Here is a 14,953-nt window from a genome sequence, read left to right as displayed (position 1 = left end):
AAACCATTGAGTTTTTAATGCGAATGCTGCACTGCATGAAACTGCAAACAGACCAATGAGATTTCAGAGTTGTCTTTACTGCAACAGAGCCACTAATGTAAAAGCTGAAATTTACCTAGTAAATTTAATAAATTAATTTTGGTTATATATCAAATCTAAATACACTTAACATTATTTTGCTCCCTTTTAGAGCTTATAAAAATGGATTGGCTGGGCTTTAGGGCACATTAGTGATTGTTCGGACGGCAGCCCACCATTGTGGGTCAAATTTCAACCCAGCTCAGCATTTAACCTTGTGGCATAATATGAAGAATCTGTCATTAATTTAGCTAATGAATTCCTCTGCATTGGCCTAGCTGCTAGTACAAAAAAAGCACAAGATTTTAAATAATACGCAGACAGAAACGAGTCTCAAGTGAGTATGCAGCATGCCACCACAAAATAAACATTTTCTTCGGCTTGTAAGGCTAGAACAGACAGTTTTGCTACTCTCTGGAGGTTGCATTGTGAAAGGTGTAAAGCTTTAAAAGCAAGGTTGTGAGCAAAGGTGATAATAATTCCTTTCCAGTCATTAGCTCCTAAATTTTGCCCGAGACCAAGCTGTACCTTCTGGCAAGGCCATCAGTTTTAGAGGTTCCTGTATTTCTGCCTGGTTTTTCCGAAACTCAACGGCGGTTCATTAACTCCCAGAGTGCCTTTAGCAAAAGATCCCGCTATATTGTGTGGACAAATAAACTGTGGAGTCTGGCTGACCTTTGCGGTTCTCACATCCATGATCATTTGCTTCATTGAGAAGACAGTCAGTCGAAGCAACTGAATTAAGAATCTGAGAAGTTGTTAATAGCGGGCCAAGATCCTTACATGCTCACTCTCTGAAGATTTCATAACAGTAACTTTGAAAGTCCATGTTCTTTAAGAGATCTGTGTTCAACTGTTTTAGGACTGAACAAGATGAATGCTATAGTCCATTGCCACAAATAAATTACAGTAAGTTTTTCTTAATGCACGAGATGCCGGTTTGTTTGAACACATTCTGGCGTTTTTCTATTAAATGTTTCACTAATAAAAACATACCAAACACATTTGGACATTGTATTATGGTCTTTTCTTAAATGTACCATGGGCATACTATGGTAGGCTATTCTTTGAAAAATGGTCAGCATTCAGTATCATAATATTTAACAAAGTACCATGGTACGTTTTTTAAAATGTTTTTAGTAAAAAAAAATTGTAACATGTAAATTGCCATTACATCTTGCTATTTTACTTACGTTCTTTTTACTTAAAGTACCACATAAATGCCATGTTTTTATTACTGTATATTAATCATTACCAGTTTACCATGGTGTATATCAAAATATATTGTATATACCTTGGAGTACAATGCAAATACCTTATATGGTAATCATTCAGTGCCATGGTACAGTATATGTCAGAGTACCATGTTTTTTTGTAAATGTATCGTCATGCCATTATAAGATATTTACCATGTTTTGTTTTTTTACATGTAATGCCATCTTATTCTTTCACTTTTACTATTTTACTTAAAGAACCATAAATACATTATATATGCTAGGCTAATCATTAAACAGTGTATATTAGAATAACATGATATTAAAATAGCTTGGTGTACTATGCAAAGGCCATGCTGTAATCTTTCAGTGCCATGGTACATAGCCTTTACCAGCTGATACCATCACTATATAGGGCATCACCACAGGGTTCTCCGTGATATTTTGCTTCACATTAGAATGAAACTGGAGATTCTCCATATCTGTGTCTTGGAGGTACACAGTGCTGGTTACATAACAGGAAGTGACTTTGGTGTGGTCGTAATGAGTGGGAGAATATCAGCTGCTCGGCCAGCTCAGATCTGGGTGGAGTGAGGCGTGAGGAAGAGGAAGACTCCGCTGCTTAACAAGCCACAGGGGGATAGACGCAAGCCTACAGCTGGCCATTAAGCCAACTTTATTTATTTATTTATGAACATTCATTATTTTTTTAGGGAAAAGATGAAAGAGGGCTAATATTCACACAGTGAATGCAGAGCGCTCGGATAAGAATGTCAGACACGCACTGCAGCGAGATGCTCTACTAAAGGAACGATTGAAAAGCACCTCCAAACAGCAGCACGGTGACACGACATCTTGGGAAAGCAGAGCGTTTCTGTCCGTTAACTATGTCTCGTGCTTAGGACTGCACATGCGCATTGACTGGTCTAGCCTTACAAATACACTTTTTAATGCAATTTGAGCATTAAAAACAGCATTTAATTAGGACTTGGTCTAAGATGCCCGAAATAGCTGCATAGAGGTGTAGCAAATATGGACGCGAGTGAACTGACTTTTCCTTGAAAGACTTATGGGGACTTTCCATAGACATGATATTTGTTCTGTACAAACTGTAGCCTATCTATCCCCTAACCCTCACAGAAAACTTTCTGCATTTTTATATGTTCAAAAAACATAATTTAATATGATTTATAAGCTGTTTTCCTCATGGGGACCAAACATTTTTTAATATATGTTATGGCTGTAAAAAGATTAATCGCATCCAAAATAAAGTTTGTGTTTACCTAATATATGTGTGTGTACTGTGTATAATTATTATGTATAAATACACACACATTCATGTATATATTTAAGAAATATTTGCATTTATATAATGTATACATTTATATTATATATATAGGCTATAGCCTATATATATATATATATATAACCAATTTTTCTTAAATATATACATGATTGTGTGTGTTTTTATATATAAATAATTATACACAGTACACACACATATATTATGTAAACACAAACTTTTATTTTGGATGCGATTAATCCGATTAATCTTTTGACAGCCCTAATATATATATACATACACACACAAACAAACACACACACACGCACATTAAGATTTAACAAATTAATAAAAAGAATTGTACAAAAATGTGTTAATTGCTGAATACATAAGAATCATGCTCACATATGATCTCTATCAGACAAAAATATAATTTTCAGGATTTTGTCTATTTCCAGAATAAAATATCCAAACATCCTGAGAAGCAAAAATAAAACCTGTGTGAGATTTTAAAGGACATATCTTGCATTAGTAAATAAAAATGTTCTTATCTCACTGGCATTTTTTTGCATTTTAAACATAAATCTAACAAAATTTTGAGAAAGACAAATAAGTTCGTAAAACGTCTATTTGTAAAAGCAATTTTTGCAGCACATTATACATAGGAGTTTTTTAAAGGATTTTAGTGCCGTAGAAAAGTGGGGAAAGGTCCAGATAAGTGAAAACTACAAAAAAGGTCTTAGTAAATTTAATCTGATTTTTTAAAATATGAAGTGATATGAATGCCACAGTTCCAATCCGTTTCATGACACTTCACTGTATAAATAATGTAATTGAGCAGTTTAAGCAGTTTTCCCCCTGTGGGGAGTTAAAGATCAGTGGTTTAGATTAATTGTTTAAACGCATCATGCTCCGTGAAGCATAATGTGTCACATAAGATGGTCCTCTCTAAACACTTCACAAGAAAAAATCTTTGGTGTAATTGTAAGCCGCAATAAAAACAGGAAGCAAATCTCTCACGGGGTGTGTTGTGCCATATGCTGATGATTTTATAATTCTGGAGAAAACAGGATGTTCAATGGATGATTCAAACAAACCCGCTGTGGAAATGCAAGCATCTGATGCATCCATTATGCACATGCAAGGATATATGTGCAATGAATCAACACAAAATCTGATCTACTTTGTTCATATGACTAAACGGACACTGGTGGATCTTAACCAACCCCTCAACCACCCTTATTTTAAACATGTTATCTGTTAAATATGGAAAAATGTGAGCTCATAATATCAAACATACACTGTTGGTAAAAAAATATACAGTATTCATGAGGTCCAAAAGTCTGAGACCACCGGGAAAATGCTTCTGTGTTCCAATAAATAATCCAGTGCAGGTGCTGATATGAAGTCCCTCGAGCTTTCTTTCTTCTGTAATTAAACCTAAAATGAGGAGTTTATGCACAAGAGAGAAGAAAGCCAGAACACCTGCTGTCTGTGAATTCCAACAGTCTCTAGACGGTGGTCATGTGTCTCTGCTTCCTGGGACCATCTTCAAAAAAGTCATTAAGAATCTGAAAAAACAAAGATTTGTATCATATATGGATTCTTGACAAATAATCATGCTGGTGAAGAGCATGGAAATGTTGAAGTCAACATGAAAACACTCACAACCCCTTTTACTTCCATATGACATATTTCACAAGGGAAAAAAATATTAGTGCCCCAATTATGCTACTTCAAAGGTAGCAACTTTTGTTTTGGAGCTCTCCTTCAACAGGTTTATAATATGAATCCAAGGTAAAAAAAATAAATAATTATCATATACATTGTAGCATCACTTCTTTTCTTAGTGTCTTAACCGGTTTGATAAAAGATTCAGTCTCTCTAAACCCCGCCTTTCCGAGAGTCTACTCTGCTCTGATTGGTCAGATGGCCCAGTCTGATATCATTGGTCTACCGCAGCGAAAACAAAACGCCGATTACCATATCTGAATTTCCAACCCGATCTCACGGCAATTCGTACGAATTTTACGAGGTGGCTAATTCGTACCAATACATACGACCTCACTCGTACGAATTTGAACGTTTTTGCTAAATCGCACATATTTTACGATTTGCCAAAATCGTATGAATTCATACGAATGACCTACCCCTGACCCCGCCCCTAAACCTACCCATCACGTGGGTTTAGACAAGTCGTACAAATTCGTACGAGTGAGGTCGTACAAATTCGTACGTATTAGCCACCTTTTAATCACTCGTACAAATTCGTACGAATTGGTTGTGAGATAGCGTTGGAATATCAGCTTCCGATCTTCTTCTAACGATGGTGTCAGTGTCACCATATCAATTTGATCCCGAGTCCTCAACCTTTTGAAGTGCTTACAAAGTGGATTCACAGCACAGAAAACAGTGTCTTCTCGACATGTCGACAACATGAACCAAACTCTTCCAGGCCTCAGCTACAACTAGTGTTTGAGCGCAGGTGAAAGTAGACGTTCACAGACAGCCAATGAAGATCATAGGCTGGCATCATGCAAATTTGTTACAAACCTACGTAGGATTGTACAGGAAGTAAGACTGGAATTACGGACGACTCGCTTCAGGCAGTTCAGAATCAGTTCTTTCTTTTGATGGATAATAACTAATTTTTTGTGCATTATGATCCTTGAAACTTTTTACATTCATACATTTTAACAGCTTATTACACAATACATGAAAGGTAATATCCGAAAAAGCATAATAGGGGCACTTAACTTTTTCTTTGGAATAATGTTTCTTTGGAATAATAATTGATTAATCGTTCAAAACAAGATCAGGAATATATGTGTTAAGGAAGTAAATAGGTGGAGTTTTGGTTTCATGTTGACTTTAAGCTTGATCTGAGGCATCACCGGAGATTCATTAGAATTCTTTGTGAACCAGACTCCGCCGTTGGTGTGTCCTGCAGTAAAGAGAAGCAAATATTTATATTCTATTTAACATGTTCATTCATACTTTCCTGAATCCTCACATTAAAATAAATGACAATGAAATAAAGTAAAATGAGGCTTCTTGTGTGCAATAATCACTTATTCATAGTTTCCATGTGATGTCATACCCTTATAGGACACCCAGCAGAAGAGCAAAACAAAGACTTTCCTCCATTGCTCGCCAGTTATCTTTACAAAGTCAGTATTAAGCACTACTGTACTAAGGCAATGATATAAGACCAAATACAATATACACCTTATTAATGATGCATACTATGTACAAGCAAGCAGATGAACCCCGAAATGCAAGCATTTACCATAGAAAACCATTGTAAATACAATTTAGTCAACCTGATCACACTGAATGCGTCTCAATAGCACACAGTGTGTTTATCGTGTAATTTATACGCGAAAATTAGTTTTTACATGCATAGGATACGCATGGGTTGGTTAGGGTAGGTTTAGTAGTGGTGTGGGGTGCGTGTGTATTACACGCAATGAAGTGCGTATCAAATGCACGCGAAAACTGCGTATCATATGCACGTAAAAACTCATTTTTTCGCGTATAAATGGCACGATAAACACTGCGTGATATAGAGACGCATTTACGTGAGAACAGGCTGATTTAGTGCATCATATTCTGGGCTGATCTGCTCGCCTGTATAATATGCATCATCAATAACGTGTATACTGAATTTGATCTTTTAGTAATCACTGTTTTACATTAAGGCACTTTTGGTGTTTTTTTACGTTAAATGATTTAGAATGTCCCACTGTTATAAAGAAAATAAATAAATTTGATTATATTTTAATTCATTTTATTTATTTATTTATTCAAATAAACCAAGTGAAATATAAAGCATATATATATATATGCTATATATATATATATATATATATATATATATATATATATATATATATATATGAAACCTGAATATACCACAAAGACTTTGGTTCAACACAATTTAGGTCAAACCAGTGCACATATGGGATGATAGTGTGTGTTTGTTGATGCATACACACCATCATGTCCATCTGTATTATATCCTTGGTTGTCCCGTCCTCGCACATTTTGTGTGGCAGGCGTCTTATTCTGGTACAGGACTCGTGCCCTGAAACGGGAGCTCAGACCTGTTAGCAAGCCACTTACAACAATAAAGATTTTAAAAGTAATGATTGCTCAATTTCACATTATTTAGTATTTTCAATCACTCCTAATCCAAAAGAAACGCTGAAGCTCATTTCTCACCTCGCGACCTCCTCTTCGTAGCTTGATTCTGCAGAAAAGAAGAAATAAATGAGTTGATACCAGATTAAGACCAGAATTACATAAACAAGATATGTTGTTTGAGTTAGTATGGTCCAGTTGGCTTATCACAACTACACACTCTGACACTTTCTGAATTGGGATGCACTAATGCAACTAATCTGGCTCACTAATATGGCTATAGTATGGAAAAAATTGTGGTCCATCCCCACAAATACTCACTTTTCTTTCTTCTAAGGCAGAAGAAAATAATTCCATAGATGATTAGAAACAAAAGAGCAGCAGCACTGAAGGCAACAGTGACAGCGATCAACACTGTCTGGTCTCTTTTAGCTGTTGTTTCTTTTTTTTAAAGAAAGAGATAAGAGAATCATGCATCAACCATCATTTTAAAGCATCAAACAGCACAGCAGAGTTATTGCAGTTAGCTCTGATTATAATACTAAACTGCACGTGGCTGGATTGGTGTTTGCAGTGCCCTCTAGCTGTTCCTGCAAGAAACTGTTCTGATTTGTGTTTGTAAAAACAACATGGAATCAAACCCTGTTTACTAGAATTTATGATCTAATATATTTGTTGATGACTCATAAAAAAAACACAAAAAAACGTACTGTTCTTATTGACGGTCAGAAAGACAGTGTTGCTTTCCGGTGTGGTCAGGGCAGGTACCGTGACCAGACACCGAACAGAAGAATTTTGGATGGCAGTGACCGTCAATGTGCAGTTGGAGTTAAACAGACTTCCCTGTGTCACAGAGCTACTGTTGCAGGATTGTTCAACTCCATTAACAGACCAGGACATGCTGGGCTCAGGGAACCAGCCCACGGCCCGGCACTGGAACTCCGTCTGAGCTCCTTCCGTTTTAGTCAGATTTCCACCTACGATCTCGACGCTGCCACGTTCTGGAGAAGAACAGAGCAGAATTATCTCTTCAAACACACACGCTGCCCTAATTCACTATGGATTTTGTGAGTTTGCTTTAGTGACGGTTCAGCACGCCTTGAAACATGGTCCACTTTAATTAAGTAGATTATTATTGATTATCTGCACTTTGAGATGTAATCGTATAATTTCCCACGGGACAGCAGGACAGGTGAAAGCAGTGACTCACAGGTGTAGCTGATAACATCTCGGTTTTGTTTTGCCTTGTGCTGAACTTTGTACTTTCTGTGGTCCATCATAAAAGCACTGACAGATCTTGTAAGGAAAACATTCACTTCAAGAATGAAGAAGTTATATAAATGTACAGGCTCACCAAACGCAAAATTTCCCTATTTTGGCTTTTCTGTTGATGCTTTTTTAAGTCGAAATGTCTGATTCTGAAGAGTCTGATACATGTAAAAAAATAACAACATAAGACTTATTATGAAAAAAATATTAAGATGAAATCTTCCGATTTGAATAAAACATTGATCTTGCATCTGACAAGAACATGCTAAATGGTCGTTTATTTTGCAGTTGAGGAACATTTTATTTCCCAAAGGTTACTCTTTCATTGCTCAGGAGACTTATTGGAGTCCTTAGTTTTGTTTTGTAATATGGATCAGACCATTATTGTTTATAATTGAAACTTTTTTTTTTCTTTTTTTAAAGTTACCCAAACATCCAACTAAAACTTTTCAGGAAAAAGGTTCCATGAACAATTTATAAAAAAAGTTTCAAGAACTTTATTAAAGACCAAATAACTTTGAATTAACATTTTATTCTATTAACTTTACTGCTATAAAGTTCCTTCAAACCTTGACTGATTGTTCTGAAAACGTTTCCTGTTAGCTGGCGAGAAATCACACTTTAGTTTAGGGTTAAATTCTCACTATTAACTGTGACTTGTCTCAGTAAACTCCTAATTACTGCTTATTAATAGTTAGTAGTTGTTACATTTAGGTATTGGGTAAGATTAAGAATGTAGAATATGGTCATACAGAATAAGTACTGATAAACAGCCAATATCCTAATATACATGCTAATAAGCAACCAGTTAATAGTGAGAATTGGACCCTAAACCAAAGTGTTAACTTATTTTTCCATTTGTATAGACTCAAGAGTAATATTGAAATATAACATATTTTAAATGTAATAATGAAAATCATTTGGATTGGGAGAAATTTGGTGAGAATATTTGAGTTTCTATTGCGATCTTTGACTATGTCTTGGGAAATCTGAGAACAGTTTGGGACCTTGATGAAATGTTAAGTGAAATTCCTAAGTCTCAGTTTGGTCATTGTTGTTTAGGAGAAACAATTACTCCTGTTATTTGGTTGATTGATGCGCTTTGGTCCACAAGAGTTAATTAAGTGCTGATGAGGGCAATAGTTAGTGAATATATATTTAAGGAGACGTTCTTTGGGAATGTCCAGGCTGCATTACACGCTCTGCCATGCATACAATTGCTGAGTAATGCTTAAAGGTTGTAAAAAAAGATCAGCATATGGATAGGGGCTAGAACTCACTTAGGCTCAAAGATGAAGCTTTAAGCAAGAAGGTAGGCGCTGTTGTGGAGTGTAACTTAACATTCAAACCATGACATAAATCATTAAGGCTAAAGCCTTGCATTTGAGGAGCAGTTTGAACACAGAGAGTTTTAATAAACTAACTACTATCAAATCTGTAAAGCCAAAAGCGATCTGTGCAAATGCAACCCAAGAATTAACAACACAGTGGAAATGAGAGTAAAATAGCACTCATTAAAAATCTTAAGAGAGATCAAATCATGCATTTGTGTTTGTCTGCTTTAAACTGTTTACTTGGATCCTTGTTTAATGTTCTTAAAAAGACTGGAAATGCCTGGATCATACATAGGGCTGGGCGATATGGCCAAAAAAAAAATTCACGATATTTTTTTTTATATCAGTCGATATCGATAATTATCGATAAATGTCAAATCTTTATTTATTTCAAGTTTAAAGACAGATTTGTACTCCTAAGTGAAAGCTGTAGAAACCAGAGCGTTGTGTTTTTAAACTACTCTTTATTGTCAGAACATATCATGACAAACACTAGCCAAACAGGTGAACATTTCACAAATCCGAGGTAGAACATTCAAACATTTGACATTTTTCCTTAACAAAATAAATATCTTTATTTCAGTAGTATTAGCTTGAGTTAGGATGCAGATTTACTTTATACAATTTATGTTCATTAACAAAAACAGTAACATATGTTAAAAAAAGTAACAACATTATTTTTATTTGGTAAAATGTAATATTCTTTAGTTTTATTAAAAATTAACCAGTGGTCAGCCAGCATCATGCATTTAGATCATGATAACCACAGATAAAATGTAACTTTATGGTTTCTATGGTATTTCTGAAAACCAGTAGCCTAAATACATTATTAAAAACTGTAATTATATTCCATTAGTCCTTTAATACATTGTCTACATTAATAATATTATACATTTCAATATATATATATATCCCACATTTCATGATGCAGTTAATATGACTAGGCTAACGTTACAGTAACGTTAAATCCATGGTAAATGATGGGAATGTGTAGATGGAAAAGCTTTCTCTGTATCGTTGCGCACAGTGCTTCTCCTGTTCGTCAGCGCGGTCTCATCTGCCTTTAAACTGGTTTAAATTAGGGATGGCTGACGCGAAACAGTCGTTCCGAAGCTTTGCGAGATCCCGAAGCGCAGATGATTCGAAACACTGATCCGAAGCGTGATTCAAAACACCCATGTCACGTGACTATGGCCAAACGAAGCCTCGAAGTGTTTCACTAAGTGTTTCATCAGGTGTGATCCGCCGAATCAGCGTTTGATTGACAGGGTCGGGAACAGAACACACAAGCGCACATCTGTATAAAAGTGAAATTAACGCATATTGACCTCGTGGGTTTTTGTGAGAGTAGTTTGATTTTGAGATAGCGGATTTTTGGTGATATAGTGACATTTATAGTGCGATTTGTTTAGTTATATTTAGGCTTACATTTAAATTTACACAACACATTGACTGATAGGCTAGAGGCACAGAGTATACATATAGTGACACATTAATAGATACATAGATATAAATATAGACAGCTAGATTAATAGATAGATACATATATAGATAGATTAAAGATAGGCTACATAGGCTATATAAATACATAGATAGATTAGAGATACATATCTAGATAGATTTGGATAGATAGATAAAATGGAGGCTCCCCAGAAGAGATGCCGTACATCTGTGGTGTGGGAGCATTTCCATTTAGAAACCCCAAATAAAGTGAGATGTGTGTATTGTGATCGGCAGCTTGCCTACTGCAACAATACATCATCCATGATGCGCCATTTGAGGAGCTGATGCCACAGTGGAAGTGAAAAAATACATCAACGATGCGTATTTGCCCAGAACTCATGATCCACTAACTTACTGGAAAGAGAAAGCAGTAATCTTTCCTCATTTGTATGTCCTGGCTAAAAAATATCTTTGCATGCCAGCAACAAGTGACCCTTGTGAGAGGATTTTTTCAAAAGCTGGAGAAATTATCTGTAAAAAAAGAAGTAGGCTAAGTCCTTCCACAGCAGAGAAATTAATATTTTTGAATAAAAATATCTAAAAAAGTGAGACATTGTGACTTGATTTATTTTATTAATATTCATTTTGCAGGACCAAAATAACATTATGCACAGTGAGGAGCCTAGGTTACAAGCTTCACATATTAGAAAAATACAATAATAATAAAAAAACACATTTTTTTTAATGGCTCGTCAAGGTTGTTTCAGGATCAACACCTGCAAGTGACCACTAGGTGTCACCGTGGAGACGGGTGTCGGATTGATTCGAAGCCTCGAAACAATATGAACCATTTGGTTCAACTGTTTCATTGCTTCACGAAGCCTCGATCTGCCCATCACTAGTTTAAATCACTGAGACATTTGTGTTCCTCGCTGAATTCAAGCGCTATCACTGGATCTAGTGACCGAGACCGATCAGAGTAAACGCGTCTGCTCGAGTGAGCTCGAGTGAGCTCGCGCTCGCGCTGCCGTTTGGACTTTGAGCCGAGCGGATAAACGGTCCGTGTGGCGCGCGCGGTTCAAATGAGATTCGTTCCGCTTTTGGCGCAAAAACATTATCGAACATTTATCGAACTCTTGATATCGTTTTATCGAGAAAAATTATATCGCGATAATTATCGTTATCGTTTTATCGCCCAGCCCTAATCATACAGACAGTTCAAAAAGATTCAGCCATACCCATGTAAATAAATTTACTTGTGTGATGCAAAGCTGAATTTTCACCATCATTACTCCAGTCTTCAGTGTTACATGATCCTTCAGAAATCATTCTAATATGATGATTTTGTTTTTATTATCAACAGTTGTGCTACAAACCTTGGTACATTTTTCAGGATTCTTTGATAAATAGAAAGTTAATTTTATTTTAATTTCTGTATACTGTATAAACTATGATCTTTCACACTTGCTCTCATCTCATGCTCTCATATTTCACTTTCTGTCATATCTGTATACTCAATACATTAATTGTATATACTCCAAACATACTCCATACGTCATTTGTTCAAGGTGTATCATAGTGGCATGGATCAGTTTAAATGAATCACAATAGCTCACCTTGTACAGACATTGTGGCCATCTTAATCTCTCCACTCATAACCTGACAGGCAACTTCAATATCGTTTCTCTGCACGTTGCTAATTGTAAACTCCCATTTGTAATTGCCAGGCGTGGTGACATTTCTGACAGAGAAGCGGTCTGTGCTGTTCAGCACCACAGATGTTTCTAGAATGGTGACAACCAAGAGTTTGTTGACTGTCCAGATCATGACAGTTGGGGCGGGAGGTGGTGTGCTGCAGTTGAACCGAGCATTGGATCCACGAAGCGCCGCTGCATAAAGAGGCTGGAGCTGCGTCTGAGCAGACACTCCTGCAGGGAATTTGACAAGAATCAAATAATTCAAAACACTTACAAATAGTTGTTATTTAGATCCAGGTTTTCTTATCATAAATAATTTTCTTCTAGTAAATAAGCATCATAGGTAATTATATTCTAGGTTTTTCCTGTTTTGAAATTAAACAAACGTGCATTAACAAAAAGCTATAAGCAAAACCAGGATAATAGTTGTCACAATGGCTGGACCTTATGCGCCGGAGAAACGAGGGCGCATCCATCTTTAGATTATTGTCTTTGAACTTCCGTTTTTGCGGTCGCACCGTCGCTCTGTATATTTCTATAGCATTGCTGTCAAGGAGTAATTCGCTTTTGAAGTGGATTTACTTAATGTAAAGTTAACGAAAGTTATCATGAGGATTGTAATGTTTAAAGAAGATGTCTTAACAAATGTCAGTAGACCGGGAAGTTTTTAAAATATGCCGTTCAATAAAAATACGCAAGATCGCTGTGAAAATACAGACCGGAAGACAAAAGACAACGAGCGCAGCGCTGAAAAGGGACGGGGCTACATATCAGTAAAATTTAGTCAAATGTCCAAAATTATTTACGGTACACAAATTTGTCGATTTTGATTGTGTCACAATTACACAAATGTTTTTTTTTCTAGCAATGAGATTGGATTTTCGAAAAAAAAAAAAATCTATCATATTTTTGTAATTTTCTTAAATGACAGGTTTTAAATGTTTTCAATTTACACAATTTAATAATTACAAATTAAAAAACAAATATAGACCCACCTAAGAAATACTGACTAGAATAAAATGTGACAACTTGCCCCGGTCAGCATTCCCATGTCCATTACTTTGTAAGATTGCACTAATTTCAATGACTTTTCAAAGTCTGTAAATCACAATTACAAATTAAACACTATTAAAAGTGTGCCACACTTGAATATCTTTTTCTTAATCCATTCTTATTCATCCATTAATTCTCTAAACCAGTTAACCTCTGTAGGGATGTGGGTTTTCTTCACCAGTATTTGTATAAATAAAATAAAATGTACTTAAGAAGCAAAATTGTGCCGCATAACAAGACTTGTTTTCAAATAATATAATTTTATAATACATTTGTGTGGTTTACACTTTAAAAAGGAAAATTATTTACTAGTGAGTGGAGAAAAAAAACAAGCAAATGTATCTTGTTTTAAAGACAAATATATTTTTTTTTACCGGGAAAAAAAAGACAAGTATACTGATTAAGAAATGTATTTATTTCACTGTGGCTGAATATGAAAACTCACCCATGGTGATCAGAAGAAAAAGACCCAGTCTAAAAACATCCATATTTCCTTAGTAATCGTCACACCAGCATCCTAAAATAAATACACATTCATTGTAAAATAGGCAGGCCAACTGCTGGGACACAAACCTGAAATGATTAGTACATTCATTTGATTGCATTCAGAGCGTCAGGGAATTCTTATTTCCTTTTGTTCAATAGGTGTGTCTTTCTCATGAACATTGTGTGCAAATATCTTGTTGTATTATTAGGTAAACACAAATTTGTCACAAGTTAGATATTCCAGTCATTCAAACTATTAAGCTTTTCTGCTCAAAACATTACTAACCCACAATGCTTTTCTATCTTTATATCTCACAATATACATAATAAAATGATGATTCCCTTAATACATACATACATATTTATGTGCTATTGCACATGAGTACATTTTGTCTTTTACATTATTTGTTCAGTACACACCCTACAGGTATGACAGATTTCAGATTTCAAAGCACATGCTCCTTTCACTGAACTTAAAAGTTATATAGTTAGAACTTCAATATCTTGAACAACAACAACAATATACCTCAAAAATATTCCATGGAATATCAGGGATTAATCCAGTAAAATAGAGAACCGGTCCTTCGTATGATCACCTGTCGCCCTAGGGGCCAAAGTCCAGCCCGTCATGTTAAAGCCTCTAATACATCTCCATGCAGGCGAAACCCAACAAGCCTGTCTGCTTTGCATATGTCTGCAGATCTCGTGAGGATTTGAAGTCACGCTGACATGTCAAAGAAGGTGGTCTGTCTACCAGAAAGATTACCTTTGGGGTGCATGAGGCCAAGACCCATCTGTTTGGGTTCATGCAAGGCTGTGTTTGAACGCAGTTGATTTAAATCCTCTGACACACCCAGTTTCACTGAAGAAAAAAAGAGTTTACCGTGTCAACAACAGCAGTCATTCCAGCAGATTTATATATCAAATCTCCATCACTGTCTGTGCAAAGCCACT

The 14,953-nt window shown here is 35.8% G+C and overlaps 1 protein-coding gene across 6 annotated transcripts in view; it reads right to left on the bottom strand.

Annotated features, from left to right (window-relative positions):
• igsf5a (immunoglobulin superfamily, member 5a) overlaps positions 1 to 14,953 on the bottom strand; it is an 18,875-nt gene extending 3,922 nt beyond the window's left edge. Inside the window, exons 1-9 of one of the 6 annotated variants that reach the window (XM_079599976.1) lie at positions 14,526 to 14,845; positions 13,959 to 14,030; positions 12,380 to 12,691; positions 7,428 to 7,718; positions 7,039 to 7,158; positions 6,799 to 6,826; positions 6,573 to 6,661; positions 5,469 to 5,518; positions 4,060 to 4,145 (exon numbers count right to left, since the gene is read on the bottom strand). In XM_079599976.1, the coding sequence (XP_079456102.1) occupies positions 4,086 to 4,145; positions 5,469 to 5,518; positions 6,573 to 6,661; positions 6,799 to 6,826; positions 7,039 to 7,158; positions 7,428 to 7,718; positions 12,380 to 12,691; positions 13,959 to 14,001 (993 nt within the window). In that variant the 5' untranslated portion in view covers positions 14,002 to 14,030; positions 14,526 to 14,845 and the 3' untranslated portion in view covers positions 4,060 to 4,085. Of the gene's footprint in view, positions 1 to 2,798; positions 4,146 to 5,468; positions 5,519 to 6,572; positions 6,662 to 6,798; positions 6,827 to 7,038; positions 7,159 to 7,427; positions 7,719 to 12,379; positions 12,692 to 12,904; positions 13,011 to 13,958; positions 14,031 to 14,525; positions 14,862 to 14,882 lie in introns of those variants that run through there. The other 5 variants (XM_079599978.1, XM_079599977.1, XM_079599975.1 and 2 more) reach the window with 5 other exon arrangements.

Source organism: Phoxinus phoxinus, assembly GCF_949152265.1.
Source record: "Phoxinus phoxinus genome assembly, chromosome: 23".
In the NCBI taxonomy this organism is placed as follows: domain Eukaryota; kingdom Metazoa; phylum Chordata; class Actinopteri; order Cypriniformes; family Leuciscidae; genus Phoxinus; species Phoxinus phoxinus.
This window is presented reverse-complemented; position numbering and strand designations above follow the sequence as displayed.